The sequence below is a fragment of the Thunnus maccoyii genome, chromosome 3, assembly GCF_910596095.1.
Source record: "Thunnus maccoyii chromosome 3, fThuMac1.1, whole genome shotgun sequence".
Taxonomy (NCBI): Eukaryota; Metazoa; Chordata; class Actinopteri; order Scombriformes; family Scombridae; genus Thunnus; species Thunnus maccoyii.
Window position 1 is genome coordinate 19,484,505 of NC_056535.1, and position 22,794 is coordinate 19,507,298.

At 38.6% G+C, this 22,794-nt stretch overlaps 4 protein-coding genes across 7 annotated transcripts in view; 3 read left to right on the top strand and 1 right to left on the bottom strand.

Annotated features, from left to right (window-relative positions):
• LOC121890360 (testis-expressed protein 264 homolog) overlaps positions 1–7,614 on the bottom strand; it is a 34,516-nt gene extending 26,902 nt beyond the window's left edge. Inside the window, exon 1 of the mRNA XM_042402535.1 lies at positions 7,104–7,614. Coding sequence (XP_042258469.1) covers positions 7,104–7,358 — 255 coding nt within the window. The 5' untranslated portion in view covers positions 7,359–7,614. The remainder of the gene's footprint in view (positions 1–7,103) is intronic.
• A 561-nt stretch (positions 7,615–8,175) lies between these two features.
• Positions 8,176–10,041, top strand: gpx1a (glutathione peroxidase 1a). The gene is made up of 2 exons (XM_042402548.1): positions 8,176–8,508; positions 9,364–10,041. Exons 1-2 carry the CDS (start codon positions 8,290–8,292, stop codon positions 9,712–9,714), a joined length of 570 nt encoding a protein of 189 aa, XP_042258482.1. The 5' UTR covers positions 8,176–8,289; the 3' UTR covers positions 9,715–10,041.
• A 515-nt stretch (positions 10,042–10,556) lies between these two features.
• brk1 (BRICK1 subunit of SCAR/WAVE actin nucleating complex) lies at positions 10,557–11,957 on the top strand. The gene is made up of 3 exons (XM_042402561.1): positions 10,557–10,731; positions 11,265–11,347; positions 11,450–11,957. The coding sequence occupies exons 1-3, from the start codon at positions 10,614–10,616 to the stop codon at positions 11,474–11,476; spliced, it is 228 nt and encodes a 75-aa protein (XP_042258495.1). The 5' UTR covers positions 10,557–10,613; the 3' UTR covers positions 11,477–11,957.
• An 878-nt stretch (positions 11,958–12,835) lies between these two features.
• rbm5 (RNA binding motif protein 5) lies at positions 12,836–22,525 on the top strand. Of its 4 annotated transcripts, none has more exons than XM_042402520.1 (25): positions 12,836–12,986; positions 13,259–13,307; positions 14,561–14,738; positions 14,823–14,981; positions 15,139–15,208; positions 15,636–15,709; positions 16,465–16,548; positions 16,822–16,882; positions 17,274–17,339; positions 17,443–17,603; positions 17,801–17,898; positions 18,054–18,141; positions 18,230–18,298; positions 18,773–18,839; positions 19,204–19,304; positions 19,390–19,546; positions 20,011–20,102; positions 20,214–20,390; positions 20,524–20,664; positions 20,755–20,838; positions 21,027–21,212; positions 21,330–21,404; positions 21,511–21,611; positions 21,743–21,872; positions 22,011–22,525. In XM_042402520.1, the coding sequence occupies exons 2-25, from the start codon at positions 13,291–13,293 to the stop codon at positions 22,134–22,136; spliced, it is 2,562 nt and encodes an 853-aa protein (XP_042258454.1). In that variant the 5' UTR covers positions 12,836–12,986; positions 13,259–13,290; the 3' UTR covers positions 22,137–22,525. The 4 variants fall into 4 exon arrangements, with proteins under 4 accessions (XP_042258454.1, XP_042258426.1, XP_042258444.1 ...); XM_042402492.1 differs by having other exon boundaries at positions 12,837–12,986; positions 20,752–20,838; XM_042402510.1 differs by lacking the exons at positions 12,836–12,986; positions 13,259–13,307; positions 14,561–14,738; positions 14,823–14,981; positions 15,636–15,709 and having other exon boundaries at positions 20,752–20,838.
• Positions 22,526–22,794: the final 269 nt, after the last annotated feature.

Here is a 22,794-nt window from a genome sequence, read left to right on the forward strand (position 1 = left end):
TGTGACCCAAACATGGGTCCCTGAAGATGGGCAGACATGTGTGTCATTTCACCATTCCACTTGTCATCCAGTGTTTTATTTAGATATTCCGTGTCTCAAGGACCACAAACCCTGACCCGGATTGCTTACTGGGAATATAGATGGGATATGAATATCAGCTTTGACAGAAAACTACATGATCCTGCCCCATTACCCCCCTCTGTCAAAAGTTGGACACAAACAGGGGAGAGGAGGAGAAGAGAGCTGCAGAGGAGAGGTGAAGTGGGTACACTGGGTCAGAGAACCCCCTTGGCTTTGAAACTGTGAAGAGGCTTGTGGAGGAGAAAGGTTTAGTGAGGGGGCCCAGAATATGTGTTAGCCGTTTGAAGGAACAGATAATGCTGCTCCTGCCCTGTATCCATGGCAACCATCTCTGGAACAACTCAAGTCCTTGTTGAGGTCTTTTGTTTCTCCAGAGGAAGTGATTAAAAGAGGTAAAAGTGAGAAAACCGAGAACAGAGGATGAGACTAGCCATGCTGACACTTATCCTCTGTCAGCAGCACTTTTGAAAATCCTTCTCACTGCAAATATCAATGGACAGTGTCTCACTATTTAGACCCCAAATACTAGTTCTCCTATTTGAGAGCATTCTCTGGCGTTCCCGATGTGGGGACATAATGGCATCCTGAGGCTTGGACTCTAATGAGCTGAGATCATTACGCCAATTATTTTAACTTAGATCAGGACTTGGCTGTGCAAAAGAACTAGGACCCACTGCTATCCTAATTGCCGGCTTGGGAAAAAAAGAGGATGGGCATAACAAAAGGCTTTTGAAGCAGAGCTGGGAAGAGTCCATCACTAAACTCTGGTTACATTCCATCAAGTTGTTGTGCATCAGGCTATGGCAGGTTTAAGAGGTGCCACTTAAGTCAATACTGTTGAAAGCCAGCTCTGATTATGGTAGACAACAGAACATGTCAGAGACTGAGAATTATTGCAAACTACAATATTATAGCCGACAAAGTTAAATATCTAATGTCCCTGTCCCCTGTTACGTCAACCCTGTTAAGTCACTGGCTGAATGTATCAAAGACATAAACACTTGGATGTCCCACAATTTCCTCCAGTTTAACCTCTGCAGCAGGAAGTATGTTCTCTTCTGGCCTCCTTTTCCCTGACAATACTACACAGGTCAGAAATCTGGGAGTCATTGCTGACTACATTTTATTATTTTATTAGAAAAACTTACACATGCATTTATTTCTTTTCAGTTGGACTATTGCAATTCACTCCTCACTGGTCTCCCTAAAAAGACTGTGGACAGACTACAGTTAATCCAAAATGCAGCTGCCAGAATCCAGAAGGAACACATCATTTGATCACATCATACCTGTTCTTAGATCTCTCCATTGACTACTGGTTAGCTTCAGAATTGACGGCCTTGCTCCATGGTGTTTCTCTGACCTCTATGAACCTATCAGAAGTCTTCTGGCTCAGGCCTTCTAGTTGTCCCTAGCGTTAAAACAAAAATTGGTGAAGCAGCTTTCGGTTTCTGTGGTCCCAGCTGGTGGAATACCTTGCCAGATTGTATTGGATGTGCCAACATCAACAGTGTTTAGCAGATTGAAAACCGTCTTGTTTTCCTGTGCATTTGATTAGTTTTATTTTGTTAGAGGTGTCTGATTGTTCTGCTTTGCCGTGTTTGCATGTGTATGTGTGTATGATCTACATATATGTATAAGCTTTTTTAGTGTGTGTCTTTATGTGTTCTGGTTTTTGAATGTGATGCATATTGAATCTCCATCAGAATAAAATGTGCTATATAAATAAATTTTGCTTTGCCATCACAATATTAATGACTCAATACCTCAATATTGATAGTTTGACAAAGTTTGGTTCTGACTGTTGTCGCTTCCATATGCAATGTCTTCTAAAATAGGGATATGTAATATGAGAAGAAAGAATCACTAATAATGGCCAAGAAAGATACAGGTTGTTTATTTCAATCTCTCTCTTAATAAATGACTTGAATAATTAAGTGAATTAGATTGTTTGCTAATTGATTTTCTGTCCATCAACTAATTGATTAATTGTTTCAGCTCTAATATCCGCCGACTGTCGAGGTGGTGTCCAGCAAATGACGTGCGCTTTGTAGATAATTGGACTTTCTGGGGAAGAATTGGTCTCATTAGGAGAGAAAGCATACATCCCACGTTGGACAGAGCAGCTCTCATATCTAAAAATCTGGCCGAGTTTATTAGTAGGCCAAAACCATGACAACCCAGAGTGGAGACCAGGAGGCAGAGTTGCAGTCCAACACTATTTTCTGCTCTACCATTACAGCAGTTAACCACCCAAAACTCCATAGAAACTGTGACCACTTAAATCAATTAAATCAAAAGTAAACACAAGAGGAGTTATACACAAAAAATTGACACCACCACTGCAATAGTACAAAAAATAGGAGAATTAAATGTAGACTCCTAAATATTAGATCTCTGTGATCTAAAGCTGTATTAGCAAACAATATAGTATCAGATTATCATATTGATTTATTTTATCTTACTGAATCCTGGTTGTGCCATGAAGAATATGTTAGCTTAAATGAATCCACTCCCCTTAGTCATATTTATACTCACATTCCTCGAGGCACTGGCCGAGGAGGTGGAGTTGCAGCCATTTTCAACTCAAGTCTATTAATCAACCCTAGACCTAAACTTAATCATTCAAAAGCCTTGTTCTTAGTCTTTCACACCCAACCTGGGAAACTTTGTTATAGTGTACCGTCCTCCTGATCTGTAATCTGAATTTTTAGAGTTTTTATCAAGTTTAGTCCTTAGTACAGATAAAGTAGCCTAATTATAGTAGGTGATTTTAATATTCATGTGGATGTCCATAATGATAGTCTTAGCACTTCCTTTATCTCATTATTAGACTCAGTTGGCTCACTGTTTTAACCACACCCTCAATCTTGTTCTGGCATAGGGCTTCAAAATCGAATAGCCTATTTAATAGCATTTCCACAGAATCCTCTTTTATTGGACCATTATTTACTAACTTTTGAATTCCTATTACTGCCCATATGCCATTAGGCAAAAATGTCAACACTAGGTGTCTATCTGATAGTGCTGTTGCTAAATTTAAGGAAGTGATTCCATCAGCATTTCAATGCCATGTCTCAAGACAACAGAGGACTCCTGTGCTAACTTTAGCCATCACATCCTATTACAGAGGATGGAATATTTAATTGACATTAAAGGAACTGCATTAAGATGGTTTAAGTCCTATTTATCAGATCAATTTCAGTTTGTTCATGTTAATGATGGATCGTTAATGAGGTTCTATGCTTGGATCAATACTATTCACCTTAAATATGCTGCCTTTAGGCATTATTATTAGGAAACACTCTAAAAACTTTCATTGTTATGCAGATGACACCCAATTATATTTATCAATGAAGCCAGATGAAACCAAAGCCAGATGAAACAAATCAGTTAACTGAACTCCAAGAATGCCTTAAGGACATAAAGACCTGGATGACCTGCAATTTTCTGCTATTAAACTCAGACTAAACTGGAGTTATTGTGCTTGGCCCTAAACACCTCAGAAACACATTATGTAATGATATGGCTACTCTAGATGGCATTGTCCTGGCCTCCAGCACCACCACAAGGAATCTGGTGGTTAACTTTGATCAGGGTATGTCCTACAATTCCCACACAAAACAAATTTCAAGAACTGCCTTTTTTGCAAAAATCAGGCACATCCTGTCTCAAAAAGATGCAGAAAAACTAGTCCATTTGTTACTTCTAGGCTGGACTATTGCAATTCCTTATTATCAGACTGCCCTAACAAGTCTCTAAAGACTCTCCAGCTGGTCCACAATGCTGCTGCATGTGTACTAACAAGAATGAGGAAAAAATATATATATATATATATATATATATATATATATATATATATATATTATATTTCTCCCATATTAGCTTCTCTGCACTGGCTCCCTGTAAAATCCAGAACAGAATTTAAAATCCTTCTCCTCACCTACAAAGCCCTTAATTGGTCAGGCACCATCATATCTTAAAGAGCTAATAGTACTCTATCAGCCCACTACAACACTGTGCTCCTTGAATTCAGGCTTACTTGTGGGTCCTAGAGTCTCCAAAAGCAGAATGGGAGGCAGAGCCTTCAACTATCAGGCTCCTCTCATGTGGAACCATCTTCCAGTTTGGGTCCGGGAGGCAGACACACTCTCTACATTTAAGAATAGGCTTCAAACTTTCCTTTTTAATAAAGCTTATAGTTAGGGCTGACTCAGGCTTGCCCTGGATCATCCCCTAGTTATGCTGTTATAGGCCTAGACTGCTGGGTGACTTCCCATGACGCACTGAGCCCCTCTCTCCCCCTCTCCCTCTTCATTTGTACATATTCATGTCCCATTAATGCATGTTACTAACTCAGCATCTTCTCTCTCCTGTAGCTTTATGCTTTCTTGTCTCTCCTCTCTCCCCCTGTTGCTTTCTGCAGGTATTTCTGCCTCCGGAGCTGTAGAATCTGGATCTGTGATTGCAAGCCACCCACTGCCCCCGTGATCCTGCTCAACACCCACTGCTATAATTATCATTATTATTATTACAATTATTATTACTATACATCTTTATGTGGAACTTGCATTGTGCTATGCTCTCTTTCCTCCTGCTCTTACTTTCTCTCTCTCCCTCTCTCTGTCTGTTTCTATCTCTCTCTCTCCTCTCCCCCTCTCTCTTTCTCTCTCAACCCAACCGTCGAGGCAGATGGCCGCCCACCCAGAGTCCAGTTCTGCTCGAGGTTTCTTCCCATTAGAAGGGATATTTTCCTTGTGACTGTCGCTCAGTCTTTGCTCATGGGGGAATGTTGGGTCTCTGTAAATAACATTGTAAAGAAAACGGTCTTAACCTGCTCTTTATGAAAAGTGCCCTGAGATAACTTCTGTTATGATTTGGTGCTATATAAAGGAAAAATTGACTTGACTTGACTAATATACATATAAAGTTTTATCTTTTGTTATCTTATTATCATGGTATTACAATAATAGAAAATCCCAGACAAGATCTTAATTGCATATATGTTCCAGCTCTACACTTTATTTTACCGTACTAGTGTACCATTGTGTTTCTATGCCATGTAGCTAAGAGGTCAACAGTTTGCTATAGGTATGACAGCCAGCTACATTCAGTTGTCTACACACAATAGTGCTCTATTTGGCAGACACACATTTCTAAAGATCGAATCTGTCAGGCCACTGTTTTCCACCCTTTCCACAACTGTATTGCTTAACCATTTCAAGGCGCTACTACTTGTTTCATTCCCTCTTGTTCTGTTTGGGTGTAGCCTATTGAAAAAACAACTCATGCTGGTCCAGCTTTAAAACGTGGGAACTAGCTCCACATGAGTATGGAGAACCCAGTGAGTGTGCAGGATTAAGTATCAGAAAAACAGATCCAATAGATATTATTTCTTGCTGCTTGCAGACGCAGAGATTTGGGAATGGATGAGTTCACACAAAGGACAGCTGGGACCGTAGAAAACATCTCACAGAGAGATCCAACTGACTAATTGTGTTCTTAGCAATCTGGTGTGGCAATAAAGGAGCCCACAACAGCTTCAGTCATGTTCACAGATGTTGGAAGTTTTCACATCTTGACCCTTGATCTGACCTCCTATAAGGCCAATATTTAGTGAAATAAATAACATACAGAAAGTTATATAACTGAACCAATATATTGTGAATCTTTTTCAAATATTAATTGCATATTACCATTCTTTACGCAATAATAAGTTTTACTTGAGTTCATTTTTTAAACAATATTTCAAATAATAATTCAAAATGCATCTAGGCCTCATACTGCCATTTTTTTAGATCATACTTATTTATCAGTGTCACATTAGCCATCTCCTGTCCACAAACACAATGCCATGGTTATTACAACTTAACCAACGAGATGCTGCTGTAATGCTATCTCTAACTTTGATGCCAAGTGAAAACCCTATGACAAGACAAGCTAGTTGGCTGGTTATCCAGGGGTGAATGTAACATAACCAGCCTGTTGTTTGATTTATTGACTGATTCATTGATTCATTAGAAGTTATTTGATGATTAAAACACACTATAACTCAGCACATCAGTAGTTACAGTCAATGGATAGAAGCACATTGAAGCCCAATGGCTTATTTCCACTGTGACCAAGACAACAAATCCAGCAAATCACAAAATCATAACACCTGACCTGTCAAACACACATACATATATTACATCATCCATTGAGGAGACTCCCTTAATTAGGCTACTGATCAGCATAATGAGGTTGAAGATGTTTTGGCTAAAGCCTAAAAGGACTGTGTCTTATTAATTAAACTCAAAAAATTGGATATCAGATTCTAAGGAAAATAGAAAAGACTAATTTCAATGATGCTTTGCGAAAATAAGACTAATTTGATGAAATTAAAGTTCTCACTGTATTTTTGAATCATGCATTTATCTATTCTGATCAATACACGAGCACTGTTTATTGCTTTGATTCAAATTGTTCAAAATAATTTATTTCATAATGTATTATGTCAAATGTTAAATGTTGACCAGTTTGGAGTTCTACTGCCAAGATCTGGTTTGGCAGTATGCCTAGGTCTCAGGACCTTAAATGAACAACACCAGAAAGCACTTGAATAGTATTTCATGACATCTGAATTCACATAACACACCACACCCTGTCCAGATGTGCTACGATATTGCTCAAGGGAAAACACAAAAAAGTCAGTGCCAAAATTAGGACTAAGAATAGAAAAGACTGAAAGTCAAGACTAAATTAAATTCCACTGAAAAAGGAACATTGTACTTAATTCATGATTCAATGAAATTAGTCTAAATTGTGTTGCCTAAACCTGCTGACAAGAGATTCATCTTTACTCACTTTACTCGTTTTAAGAGAATGACATTGTCGCCATCTAGCGGTGGACTAGCTACATAACCTAGTTTACACTGTAAAATCTTCCTGATTTCTAAGCTAAATTATTGAGTAAAATGCTTTAAAAACACGAGTTAAACAAACTGTTGTTCTCCTGAGAGTGTTGTGCTGTGTTTGTTTACCTTTTTAGGATCATCATAAAATATTCCGATACATGAAAGCTTTGGTCCAATACTGTAAGACTCCTTAAAAAGTTGTCTGCAGTTTTTGTACGGTCCTTTTTTGAATTTGTAAGCGAATGTAATCTTCTTTATGGGAGGAGAGCCAGTTAGTACGGTAATGTCTGACAGGAGTCCCGAGTAGAAAAAGTAACAGGCTACCGTTAGAAGACTTAACAGCAAGCTAATGACCGCACACAAAGTGACCCAGTCTGGCATGATAGCTGAATGGCAGGCGGCTCAGGTACCGTTAGCTGGTTATTCAGCTGTTTACGAGCACTAAATGCAGTTAAATTTTCTGTAACCGTCCAGCATTTTTTAAGAAACAGTTTTGCGGTTTTCAGTCGGCAGCTATCCGGACGGAACTTTGAATTGTTTCACTAAACAAACGAAACAAAACATCAAAGAGGCACATTGTACGAGACTTCCTGGAAAGTACCATTTTTGCCGACAAAGGGGGTGATTTTAGCTACAGGTAAATATAGCATAAACCATGGCCTAAACCTATGATATCCATGTCGAACATTTTCACCTTGTAATAATTTGCATTTATGTGGAGTTGTGGAGGGTTAGCGCTTGTAGGTTATGCATGGCCAACTTTTCCACATGTTTATAAATTCTTTAAGTGTCATTGTTTGCATCAGATACATTATTTTATGCGCCTATCTTGTACTGATTGTTTGTAATTTATTCTGAATGGAAGGTAAAAAATAAATAAATAAAAATCAGGTGAATACGACACGACTTTATGTAAGCTATACTGTAAAGTCAAAAGTGTAATAGACCACTAAGAAACACTGACTTACTAGTCTTAGATAATAATATTCATAACACAACTATCGTATAAGCGAGCTACTTCCTTGTCAGTGAAACTGCATCGTGTGATTTGAGTCAAAAGTTCAAGAAATGGCAAATGTTATTTTGTCAATCCAGTGAAAATTACCCAAAAAAACAAACACACAAAATAAATAAATTATTTTCAAATTGCCAATTTTTACAATAAGCCTTGGGTGGTTTGTCACACATGACCCGCCCATTAATAAAGTGAGGGCTGGACTATAACTTCTTTAACATTGGAGCGCCTGAAAAATCAAGTCTCGTACTTTTTCTGTGGTCAAGTGGCTTTACATCGAATCCGGAATCCGTAAGAATGGCTGTGAGAAGGTTTTACGACCTGACAGTTAAGCTGCTGTCTGGAGAAACGTTCAGTTTGTCTGCCCTTAAGGGGAAAGTTGTTCTCATTGAGAATGTCGCGTCTCTCTGAGGAACAACAACCAGGGACTACACACAGATGAACGAGCTTCACTCTCGTTACTCCGACAAGGGACTCGTTATTCTGGGTGTGCCCTGCAATCAGTTTGGGCATCAGGTAGGCCATGAATTCAAAAGTGGTTTACAAAGGTCTGTTTTCCCATGGCAGGAAATTATTTACATTGTATATAAAATAGGCACTGTCTTGTTTATTATTGTTTCAACAGCTCAAAAGGTCTTTTTGCTTTTTAATCAGACTAACGAAAAATAACAGCCAATATGTAGGCTATTGTTGTGGATATTAGCGATGGTCAGCAGTGGAGTAAGGCGCACGCGAGACTTTTGATGTCTTAATGCTGAAAATGTTTATTGAAAACACATGCCATAACACCTATGTTTTCATAAATTCTTACTGTGATCAAGAAATCTTGAATTTCAAGGATGTCTTGCTATTAAACAACACTAATGTTTTCAGTCTACTTTGGGACTTTTTGAATGCAGCAGATTGGCCTCTTTCAAGTGTCATTCTAACATATACATAAATAAATATACTATATTATTATTGGATTACTACAGAGGCATTAATGTTAAAGCAGCACTTAATGTTGTTGCTCATAGAAAGGTGACTTTAAATACTGGTGGGTAGTTTAATCTATAACAGTGCCTCTAACTTTATCATTTGAACATGTGTTTTGTATGTAAAAATCAGTATCTGCTAAATACAGCACTAACTGCAGCTGTCAGATTAATGTAGAGTAAAAACAATTCCTCTGAAATGTACTGAATTAGAAGTTGAAATAACATAAAATGGTAATACTCCCAGTAAAGTAAGTACCCCCACGGTGTTTACAGTACAGTACTGGAGCAAATGCACATACTTTCCACCACTAGCCTTATTTTATGAGCTCTCAATCAACTTGATGACTGTCTTCTCTGTAATTTATTTCATTTTTATGTATTTTTTTTATCACAGGAGAATTGCAAGAATGATGAAATCCTAAGATCTCTGAAATATGTCCGTCCAGGGAATGGCTTTGAACCAAATTTCCAGCTTCTTGAGAAGGTGGATGTGAATGGAAAAGATGCCCATCCCTTGTTTGTGTATTTAAAGGAAAAGCTCCCATCCCCCTGTGACGATGCCATGGCTCTCATGAATGATCCAAAGTTCATCATTTGGAGTCCTGTCAGTAGGAACGACGTCTCCTGGAACTTTGAGAAGTTCCTGGTCAGTCCTGATGGGGAGCCCTACAAACGCTACAGCAGGAATTTCCTCACCATTGACATTGAGGCAGATATTAAAGAGCTGCTAAAGAGGGTCAAGTAAACTTCATGGCCGTTGGAGAGATAGCCTATCAGTTATGACCAGCCTGACCAAAAAGAGTAATCATTAGTCACACATCTATTTTGACATGTAATCATGGTTTCACAGTTAAAGCAGCACTCCTAAAAAATGTGATATGTCAACTGCAGTACACTATGGTTGTTCAGCATGTTTACTCTATGATGACACTCCTTGAAACCTTTTTTGTGAGGGGAGTTTCTGATGCATATGTAAAAGCCTGTCTATGCCATTGTGTAGGCCATAACTCATATCACAAATATCTTCATTGAGATGACTTAAAGAAGAGAAAATAAACATTTTATGTCACAAGAAGTGCTACTGTCATGTGTACAATGCATACAAACACAGAAACATGCCAAAGAATTAGGCATCTGGAAAATGAAGGGACTCTTGAAATATAAGTTGTGTTTATTGATGTAAATAAAATCACTGGCAACTTGGAACGTTGCTAGGCAACCGCCGTAACAGTAGTTTTGACAGTCCTGCGAAGATTGATATTAGAAATTTAGACGAGTGGTGAGTGTTTTAATTAACTACCTGCATTTTCACGTCCCATGGCTACGTTACCAACTCATGAGGCTGGTCCAATTCATTGTTTCTACTGAGAAAACAGTAAACTTTGGTGGCCGCCTCACATCAGCCCCAAAATGTTTTCAATTAACGTTACCGGAATAGTCATCTTGCTTAACTTAATTATGTATCACTAACGTATAATATATATGCAAAAATGTAGTAAAGGTCGCTTTCGATGAGTTTGTTTTCATAATTATTCATAGATATAAAACAATTACATCAGCATTTTCCCGTTTACGGTTTCCTGGTTGAACGCAGGGTACATTTGGCTGAACGCTAACGTTACGGTTAGCTGCGACTCGTCCAACATGGCTGGCCAGGAAGATCCAGTGCAGAGAGAGATTCACCAAGACTGGGCGAATCGAGAGTATATAGAAGTAATTACGAGCAGCATCAAAAAAATCGCCGACTTTCTTAACTCCTTTGGTAAGGATCACCTTTCGACAATACGATTTACGAGCTGTGTCGCTACTAATGTGGATAAGAGTGTAGATAGCTAGATAAGCTAGCTATGCAGCTGTTCGTAGGCATTGATGTTGATGTTTTCTATGGCCACTCCCAGTTAGCAGTTAGCTTTAGCTGAATCGTGTTATGGCCTTGTGGAAATATGACATTTTGGTGTCGAGCTACCATACATTTTGTTCTCCTTGTTAACCAACGTTATGTGCCTAACAAGTGCCAAAACACTACATTAAATTGCAATCATTTCATCCGTGTGTTGAGACAGCTAATGGCTGCTAGGCCACCGCAAAAGCTAATGCTGCTATGCTCTTCCGTCAATAACGTTACACTAGCAGTAACATAATACTTGAAATTGAGTAATGTTCTCTTAGTAGTAGTCATCCATAATGATGATGTTCATTTCTCTGTAGTGTCGTTGTAATTGACAGCGTCGACATATATGATAAAATGTCATGACTGTTCACGGTTACATTCAAAATGCAATTTGTCTCCCTCAGATATGTCGTGTCGGTCCCGTTTGGCCACTCTGAATGAGAAGCTGACAGCGTTGGAGAGGAGGATTGAATATATTGAAGCAAGAGTACGTATATTGCATTATAATTTAAATAATCCTCTCGCTGTTGTTCTTTGAATATTTCAAAGTCATGTATCACATTATAATATTATGTATCTGACATTACAGGTGACAAAAGGAGAGACCTTGACCTAGGACTCACCATGCAAAGTCCTAGCATCCTAGAGCTACCTGCCCATCTCCCACCCTGAATTTTTGGAATAAGTGTGATGGATTCCACCCTCCTTTTTATGGGAACATGTGGACCAGTTTTATATTATAAGGCCTAGTTTTGTGTTGTTTTATCTCATGCCACATTTGTATAGAAGATATGGGTCTGTCTTGGGTGTCAGTGACTCAAGCATCATCAATGTTACAAAACAAAAATAATCTCCATAAGTATTGGTTTTAAAAAAGATATGGAGTTTGATTCCGGTTCTGGTGTCAGCACAACTTGTTGGACCATCTGTGTTGTACACAGTGTCATTACCACAACAGAGCTTTTATGAAGGGAACATCCTTGTGTGCCAAGTTGAACAATTAATTGTGTAGTCATCTTTATTAAGGACCTTCTTGTACAGTGAACTGTTTGGTGATGTTTCAGGATTTAAATACTGTAATAAACTATAAACAATGACCATGTTTTGTGTTGTAGCTTATCAGAGTCTGATTCAAATTTATTGACTGAGTATGCTGACACAAGAAATTTGACTCAAGCTCTCAGTGACTCTTAATACATTAAAACAGCAGATAAGTTTACTGGAGGACACAGATAGAGACATGCAGCTAAACAGTTAAGGGAACACAAATATGTAGCATAGCTATTGCATTAAGGCAAGAGCTGCGCAGCAAACGGTATGGACGTTATAAACAGTACCAGTCAAAAGTTTGGACTGGTATTGTTGGTCAGATTGTATATACAGACTTTTGGTACACATAGTGCAAGACTTCATGGGAGCATGAATGCTGGAATAAAAATATGTAGGTTATATTGTACATAGAGATGTTTTTATGTCCTGCATACTGATTGAAGATCATATGAGTATTTTGCGCAGACTTAAGTATGACAATGAAAAAACATTATGTACATGCGCAATACATATATAACACTATAATACGGTATTTAGTAAAGTAAGAATTACAGGCTGAATGTAAAACTGTCGAATTACAAATAAATAAATAATATATTCCCATAAACTACAATTGCGAAGAGCTGAGATCGGCTGAAATAGCTATAAAACAAGTAAAATGGCGGAAATAGAGTGTGGGAGATTTGCCCGTAATTTTGCCTTTCAGGCAGCACTCTTAGCTCTATTCAGGTAGCACGTCTACTTTTGTCGTAGGCAGACAGCTCTGGCCCCATCCGTGGTCGTGACCTAACTCTTAACCATCTATAATGTAAACCTAAACACAGACATTTATTAGAACATATTAGGGACAACCGAAAGGACTAGGCGCCGCCTGTAAGTCAAAATTTCGGGCGAAATTATTCTCATTCCCAAAATGCACCGGGTTATAGAGTACACCAATGCATCTTGGGATAAAGAAGGTGCCATCGTAGTTTTGTGAAAAGTCCTTGAACGTGAGATGAATTCTCTTACCCACAACTTTGCAAAGAGATTTAGAGAGTGCTAGTGGCTATTAACATTATTCATAACCTACACTGGTAAGTAACTGTACATTAAGACTCGAAATTGAAACCGCTTATAGCTTCTCAATGGCGTCGTTGGTTTTCAGTTAAGTTATGTATGTTTGTTAACCGTGGACCCGGGTCCATGTAATGGTTTACTATCATTTTTATTGTGCACAGTTAAAAAAAAAAAAGAAGCCAGTTCAACTGTAACGTTACGGGTGCTGTTACGTCGCTGAGCTTGACAATAAAAAAAACGAGCGTTTTGAATAACTCTGAACTCATGGTGTTTTTTGTTTTTTTTGCAGAGGTCGGTTGTGTACGGAAGCATTAGGGAGAAATGGGAGCTGATAAAAGGTGAGTAAATGCCAGCGCCGTTCGCCATGGTAGGTGTGGCTAGCTATGATAGCAGTCCAAATATGTACTCCTTCTTCAAAGGTAGCGAGAGCGTATTTTTACATTATAGACCCTAACTATAATTTATAAGCCCATAATCCCATAGTGTTTAGAAAACTTTTGTATTCTTGAAACCAGGATAATTTCAGTTTCAACCCCTGTGGAGGTGTATCCTAATATTGCTACTTAATCCTAAACATTCCCCCTCCATTTTATTGCCAAATTTAAAGAATTTCTTGACTTTGTTGTAAAATACGTTTTTCGTGGTCGCAAAAATTCCCACCAGTTGACACAATTATTGTACTGCCGTTCTACTTTGTCTTAATAAAGGCAATACTTACCAAAGTTGCTATTTCATGGGAAATCTAAATAGCAAATTGGAAAGTTACCTTAACTGGGATAAAATAGCGGATTAAATCATGGAAGCAACATTTAAAACAAACTGGAATTAAAATGATATGGGAAATGTTTAAATTGATAAAACACAATAACAAAATAACTACAATTATGGTAGCTTCTTCAGCAGGGCGAGACAAGCAGGGCATTGTGCTTTCCAGTCTGTCAGACAGTTGCATGTCAGAGTTGTTTAATGCACCGTTACTGTTGAAATGAGACAGTGACCGCTGACCAACTGTATGTTACTTTGTTACACAGTTGATCAGCTTCTCTTTTCTCACAACACACATTGAGAAATTGATGTTCTTTACTTAAGTATTTCTGTTTTATGCTGCTTTATGCTTCTACTTCACCACATTTCAGAGTGAAATATTGTTCTCTGGACTTCAATACAGGCATTTGACAGAATAGTTACTAGTCACTCTTCAGAATAAGAATTTACAGAAACAAAACATATGATGAGCTTGTGAAATACAAGCAATTGTTAAAGGTGAACCACCAATTTACTTACTTTTACTTTTGATACATTATTGAAGTTGCTTGTAAAAAATAATTTATGTTTATTTACTGAAGTAGGATTTTGAATACAGAACTATTATTTGCCATGGAATAGTTTTACATCGTTGTATTAGTTCTGTCACTAACGTAAACAATCCGATTACTTCCTCCACCACTGGCTATTATAATAATGTAGGCAAGCTCACCAACAGGAATTCATGATGACTCAGTTATATGATTATATTCTGAGGAATATCATGCAATTGGACACTAGTCTTGCTGCAGTGTTTTACTTTTCTTTCCACTGTCTTGCTGAATAGGATAAGCCGGACTGAACGTAGCGGTAGATATGGCTCTGACCAGTCTCGTGATGAATCAGAATGGCGCGACAGACGAGAGAGAGACCAAGAGCGTGATCACAATATGCGTCGCTGGGGAGAAGACAGACGTAGCGATCGTTATGAAGGAGATCGTCGAGGATCAAGAGACAGTCCAGAGGTGTTTATTTCAATATTCAGTGACTTTTAATGTGATATAATGTCATCCACACTCAACTGATACACTGATTTATTTGTATTCAAGCAAAGGGAACGGAAAAGACGTAACAGTGATAGATCAGAAGATGGTTATCACTCTGATGGAGACTACCCAGAGCAGGATTACAGAAGGGAATCTGGGGAGGAGAAGAAGAGCAAGACTATCATGCTCTGGGGTTTGTCTCCTCATGTCACTGAGGAAGATGTAAGTCTTTGTTTTTGTTTGCAAACATTTCCAACCTCTTTTGTGTTAAGTATAGTTCAATGTTGGTGCACCACTCACTCTGTAAGATGGAAAGCCTTCATAATGGGGCTAGTTTTGAATCATAATGTTAACATACTGTCTGTATGTTGTTATTCAGATTTGTTTTGCCATAGACCAACTGGAGGGACCCCAGCCAGTAGATGTCAGGCTGATGAAAAAGAAGACAGGTGAGAAGCAGATACACGACGGACCCCGACCTTCCCCCAGTCTTTGACCATAGGGCCAATCTGCTTCCTTTCAGACCCATTTTCCCATAGCAGCTAGGACAGATTTGTATCGAGTTAATTGCAAAATTATTTAAGATGTTGATTAAAGACTTATAATTTCAGTTCATTGTGAATCTTTTTAAGGTAAGTAAGAACAGCAATAACAGTTTTTAAGTAAGTAAATTGGCAAACACGCACTTTGTTTTTGAGTGTGGTGTAAACAATGGTATTCAGCAGGATTTCTTGCTATGGTAAAACTCCTATGGAGTGGCCTATTGTTTACCAAACAGGGCCTGGGTCGTGAAGCAGTTTGTGGAACAGTTTGAATAATATGCCCATGGACTCTTAACTAACACGCCTCCCGTCTATATTTGAATGCTGTCTCTAGGTATAAGCCGTGGTTTCGCCTTCGTGGACTTTTATCACTTGCAAGATGCTACCCGATGGATGGAGACCAATCAGGTTGCTTCACAATCGCCAAGTCTAGTTTTAATCTTGGGGATCTTGGAAAAATAACCAAAATGGCAACCACAATGCATTGAATAAGTAGTGTGGAAGATGTACAGATCTGTTTGAAAAATCCATGGATTGAATGCCACAGACCATAAAGATTTGTATATTAAGAGATGATTATATTCATGATACATAACTTATTTTTTAACAAGCTTTCTGGTTAGTTTATTATAATGACAGTAACATCAAACCTGCAGTTTTAACTGGTATTATGAGGTCATCTCCATAATGTATATGTATTTAAGACAATGAACACACTTTCTTTACCTTGCTGTTAGAGGCATTATCAATGAGATTTCAGAGTTTAATTTTAAACTTAACTATTCTTTTTAAGTCGAACCCTTGGTAGATGGGGCTTTTTTTTCCTTTCCTTTTTTTTCTTTTTAGAAAGTCATTTTCTCCTTTTTATCATTTTTGTTGGAAGAGATTTTGTGGGAATCTCTGGTTTTACAGAAAGCAGCCAAAATTGTCTATTAGGGTCACATTATACACTTTGCTCCAGCTCAGCCTGGGCACTCGGGTCCCAAACACTTAAAGAACCCTCTATACATCATGCTCACATATACATCATGTGCCTGTCTTTAACACAAAGGCTATCTGTGGGGGTCCCTCTCCCCGTTCGCTCCCTTCCAACACTGCTTGCTCTGTTGATGAGATTGATGCTTGCCACGGATATTTGAGTGATACTTGTCCTCCTCTTTCAGAAACGTCTGACCATCCAAGGCAAAAGCGTGGACATGCACTACAGTCACCCCAGAAACAAGTATGAAGACTGGCTCTGCAATACTGTAAGTTAATGATCTGTCTTGATTTCATGACCACATTATCCAAACAATGCTACAACACCCGCACACATATAAATATTTGGCGAATGAGTTCGTATTTGCAGTTCTGTTATCTTATTTTGTGGTTCACCTCCATTTGGATACGTGGTAAAGGTTAGGTTGTGTCTCAGGTAGGTATAGTATGCTGCACCAATATAGATTGCGTGTTCTCTGAGGCAGCACTGTTAAGGGCTTTAGTAGGTGTATAATAAAAATGATGTGAACGGTTACTTGCAGTGTGGCCTGTACAATTTCCGGAGGAGGCTGAAGTGCTTCAGGTGTGGAGCAGCCAAAGCTGGTAAGTAGCTAAATCAACAAGAGGCCACTGACTCCAACATCCAGGCAGCCTGAGGCAACAGTGCTGGGATGCAGCGCAAAATTTGTGCATTTGGAGTTGTAGAAGCCTAGTAAACCAAATTCTATGGATTCTTAAGTGGTGTCACTGTTTTGGATCTAGAGAAAGTCAATAGATGGGAGATAGCATTCATTTTGTCCACCTGAGAACAATACAAAATGGGTAAAAAACATAATGGAATTCATGAAATAGTCTATATGATACTGTAAACACTCACTACTTCTTAGCACAAGTTTTTAATACGTTTGACATCATACCTCATTTCCAGTTCTTTGATTACACAGTTCTGAAGGTTATGTTAATGCACCTCTTACCTCTGTCATTCTCTCAACAGAAAGTGAGACCGGCAATAATAATGGAGTCACAGAAACTCAACCCAGCGGAGATTTCTATGGCGACAGTAAGGACTTATTTTAATAGATGTAATACACCACTTTGTTTGGAACAGAAAGGTCACTGGCTGTGGTAGATTGTTTTTAAATATAGACTTTTGTCTTGAACAGCAATCATCCTGAGAAATATTGCACCTCTGACCTCCGTGGAAGCCATCATGACAGCCCTGGCACCATATGCTAATCTTTCATCGAATAACATTCGCCTCATCAAGGACAAGCAGACAGGCCAGAACAGAGGCTTTGCTTTTGTTCAGCTGTCTTCTCCTCTGGTAAAGGATTCTTGAACATCTAACACAATTAACTGTTTTTCAGTGTCATAATTTACCTTTATACAACAACCAACCAACCATTGATGAATGGTTTCCATATGGCTTTTCTACAGATCAACAATACTCCTTAGCTGTCTTAAAAGCTTCTCACTGATGTCTGCAAATCACTTAAAATGTATTATGACTCCTTTTCACAGGAGGCCTCTCAGCTGCTGACCATCTTACAAGGACTGCAGCCTCCCCTAAAGCTGGATGGGAAAACAATTGGAGTGGATTATGCTAAGAGTGCTAGAAAGTAAGTATAACTTAAGTGGATAGTGTGCCTTCTTAATTTCTTAGGCAAATCTTGTGTATTTTTCCTCAAGTTACCTGTTTTTGTACACAATAAAGATATGGGAGACACAGCAACACTCCAGTTAAATGTGGGAATACCCTTGTTTGCCTCTTTAGGGACCTTTTACTACCTGATGGGAATCGTGTCAGTGCCTTCTCTGTTGCTAGCACAGCCATTGCTGCAGCCCAGTGGTCCTCAAGTCAGGTAGGTCCATTCTCTCTAAATTTCATCTTATTTATTATCTCCAAATATCATCATGTAACAGGCTCATAATCATGCTTTGCCTTTTCAGCCACAGCAGACTTCAGAGGGAGTGTCGGAGTACAGCTACTTGCAAGAAGGCTATACTCCGATGTCACAGGTTAGCAATGCAAAAGAAGCAAACATTGTAATGATTAGCTTGAAGGAAGACAGTGTTTGATGCCTTTCAATTTAGTTTCTTTAAGGTTGCATGCAGTAAAATATGGCTCTATGGTAACATCTAGTGGCAGTTGACATTTACAGCATGTGTCCTCAGAGAAATCCTATTTATCTAAATTCTAAAGTGATTTGATGAACAAATTTCAAGCTTACGAACCATTAGATTCCTGATAACAGCTCTTAAGATATAAGATGCAAGGCTGTACCTGTATATCATAACAATGTTTGAAATATTGACCCAGTGTTACGAATTTTACACTGACAAGTATGTGCATCTCCTTTGAGTACTAACTAATGTGGGTTACGTAATGGCTCACCACTTAAGCTAGTAGGGAAAGCTAAAGTTGGCATGTCTCACACTGAAAAATTAATGTATGTATTTCAATAAATGATTTCTTTTTTTTTTTTCCAATAGGACTACCAAGCGTACTACCAGCAAGCAGCGGGAGCCAGCACCTCTCAGGGAAATGGGATTCTAGGAGGTACAACATGCTAAAAAGGCTTATTGAGATGTTGGGACAGTTCTGACCATTCTTTGTATAATTATAGTATTATAAAAACTAGAACATATTACAGTTAGGAATTCTTTTTATAACCCCTTACTACTATCAGGGCCTTTTTGTAATGACATGCAGCCAAATTGCAGGATGTTTTAACATTTATTTACAATAAAGCTGTAAGAGCAAAAAACACAGTAGTAGTAAAGTAGTAAACCCATCATTTAAAAGCAACAAACACAGATAACATATCTCTGTTCTATTCTTAAAAGCATAGTAACTTGACTTTGTTTGCACAGTGATGTTGAGTATTTGAGAAATTCACAGAGCTTTACTTTTCTAATTTTAGCGGCGCCTGGTGTAAAGATTGTTCCAACTGCAGCTGGAGTAGTTATCTCACAGAGTGCACAGGTCTACCCAGCCCATTTAATTGCTCAGCCTGCTGTTCAGGTAATGTATATATTTTGGTTAATTCTGTAATTGCACTATAGTACCATTATAAACACACACGGGGTAACAATTACATTTATTGCAGGCTTTGCCACTCGCCCATCAGTTGGAGGCAAAACCCCAAACCGGACACCTTTCAGGTGTTGAAGCTGTGTCTGTGCCTGTTGCTCCTGTTGCTGCTGCCACTGTTACCGCAGCTAGTACATTAACAGCCTCTGGACAGACAGCAGACACCAGTACTGGTATGAGCACACAAGATCACTTAAAACCTGTTCTGCTGAAGTGTGGCATGCATAAAGAGAAAATCCTCATCTTCTGGACACTGTCGTGTACAGTATATTACAGTGTTTGCTTTGGGACATAGGAATTTGTTTCTGACTGATGTGTGAGAGCAGTATGCAATTCCTAAATCTTTTTTTTAGACGAATACACATTGAGGTACAAACCAACTCAAAGCTCTAAATTTATAAACAATACAGCCATGACTAGTCTTTTATATGACTGACCAAATACATGGACATCCAGCTGGACCTCAGATTACTTGATGGTGAAGAGTTCTCCAGACACACTTTATTGTCTCGGTAGTAGTATATTAGTACTCTGGCTTTATGTTTTTGAAAGAAGCATTATTGACTACAAATACTTGTTACTAGCAAGTGAAGTTTTCTTCAGTAGTTTTAATGACATTATGTTTTATAATTCCCAGTCGTTCCCGATACATCCTCCTATCAGTACGATGAGTCCTCAGGCTACTATTACGATCCTCAGACTGGTCTCTACTATGACCCAAATACACATGTAAGTAGTGCAAAACCACTTTGTGAGTCACTGGGTTTTCTGTCATGTTGGTGAGAGTGGCAGGAGTTTATATTGTTTTGATTATGCACGTTGGTGTTTGTCTCCTTTCAGTATTACTACAACTCTCAGACTCAGCAGTATCTGTACTGGGACGGTGAGAAACAGACATATGTCCCTGCCTCAGTCGACGCAAATAACGCAACAAGCAGTTCTGCAACAATGGGCAGCAAAGAACATAAAGAAGGCAAAGAGAAAAAGGAAAAGCCCAAGAGCAAGACTGCTCAGCAGGTATTGTTATAAATCCAACATCAGCACATATTGTCTGTTATGTGCTATAGCCAGAAGTTCTTGATATTTTTCATATTTGAGTTCATTCTTTTTACATTTTAACTTCATGATCAAATCTGTTTGGTTCTTTCAGATAGCTAAAGACATGGAGCGGTGGGCTAAAAGTCTCAATAAGCAGAAGGAGAACTTCAAGAGTAGCTTTCAACCTATTAGTCAAGAAGAGAGGAGGGAGGCAGCAGCTGCTGATGCTGGTTACACTTTGTTTGAAAAGAAGGTACAACAGTAGGATTCTGCTGAGTTCTGCTTATATTATATATGCTTTGAACTTTGATGTCTTAAATGGATTGACTTGATTTCTCAGCAGGCAGGAGGACTAGACAGATTCATGCCAGAGGTGCTAAATAGCCCTGAAGAGGAGGCACCGACCAGCTCAGTCAACACTTCCAAGGTAATTGGTTTCTACATCACTGGGTTTTGGAAGACTAAACTTTTCTTTTTCAGTAGGATAGGAGTTATTGTGAAACCCAGATTTAAGTGTGCATTTAATTGTAAATGCATAAATCCTCCACTTGGATTCTGGACTTACTTATACAAACAGTATTTTTACCTGCCTTTGTTTATCTGCGGTGGTGTTAGTGTGGCCTTGTGGCAGCCTACAGTGGAGACAGTGACCCTGAAGAGGGAGTAGCAGAGCCTGATTGTGGTGAGGAAGGCCAGGACAAGATGACAGACTGGAAAAAGTTGGCCTGCTTGCTGTGTAGGAGACAGTTCCCCAATAAAGAGGGTCTACTTCGACATCAGCAACTCTCTGACCTCCACAAGGTAACATCATGCAATAATTTTCTCAATGATTGAATATGAAATGTCCACTCACTAGTCAAGGAAACTATAAGACCATTTACTCACTGATGTATCATCTGTTTGTCTGATCTATCCTAGAAAAACCTGGAGGTTCTCCGCAGATCCCAAATGAGTGAAGCAGAGCTGGAGGAGTTGGAGAGAAAAGAGACTGAGGTGTGGCTGAACAAAGAATAACTCAGTTGCTAGTGAATCATAATGTTCTGCTGTTAAATTGACTGCTTTATAAAATTCTAACTGTTTTTACTCTTCTGGTGACTAGTTGAAATATAGAGACAGAGCAGCTGAGAGGAGAGAAAAATATGGCATCCCTGAACCACCAGCACCTAAAAAGAAGAAATTTAGCCAACCGACACCAGTCATGTAAGCAATTTTGTATTTATTTAATAACTGATTTTTTTATAAAATATTATTTTTCAGTCCTTGCATAGTGCAAGCTGTTTCATTTGATGTGTTTTTAATAAAGTTTAAATATTTCCTTTTCTCCTGTACAGTAACTATGAGCAGCCCACTAAAGACGGCCTTAACAGTGACAACATCGGGAACAAAATGCTGCAGGCTATGGGCTGGAAGGAGGGTAAAGGTCTTGGTCGCAACCAGCAGGGCATCACTGCACCAATTGAGGTATTCAAAACAATTAGTAGGGGTGTACCTGGTACCCATCAGCATGAATACTGTGCAGTATATGCGTCCTGGCTCTATTAAACCAATGTAAAGATCTAGGGATGACTTACAAAAGATATTTGTGATTTTCCTCCTCAGGCACAGTTGAGAACAAAGGGAGCTGGTCTCGGCACTAAAGGCACCAACTACACCCTCTCTGCCTCTGACACGTACAAAGACGCAGTCCGTAAAGCCATGTTTGCTCGCTTCACTGAACTGGAGTGAGTGGTCTGCAGATGAAATGCTGCTTTTTGGGTGGACTCATTATCAGATGGTGAGGTTGAGCTCAACCATGTCTGAATCAACAACGTCAGCGAACTAGCTTTGAAGCAAAAGAGGGTCTGTTGATTTTTACTCCATGTATGATCTATGATTATTTTGCCTCTTGCCATAATGGTTAACCCGGATAGTAGAAATAATCTGTAATGGAGGCGTATGAAGATGATGAATAATATAATTTATAAATTGTACATATGCACAGTAAATTTCCTTTCCTTGTTTACATATTTGTTTTATATTTCTTCTGTGGTAACGGTTTCTTTTTTCCCAGCATGTTAAAAAAATTGTACAGTTTTACAAAAAATGTCTGTACAGAAAATAAATGACAGAAGTGATTTATTGTGGTCTTTATTATATTTTATCACCTCAGCAGAAATGTTTTTAACAAGTTAATCATTTAATTAACTTGTTTGTGAAATTAAATATAATTGTACCAGAAAATGTACTCTGCGCAGAATGATTTTAGTAGTTTCATATGCATTATTGCATAGGTGAAGTCTATTTAAATATATTTCTTAATTCTTAATACATTTTCACTTTAAGAGAAAACACTCCTTTTAGTTTCTGAATTAAACTACAGATATTGCAATGATGTAACTGAATA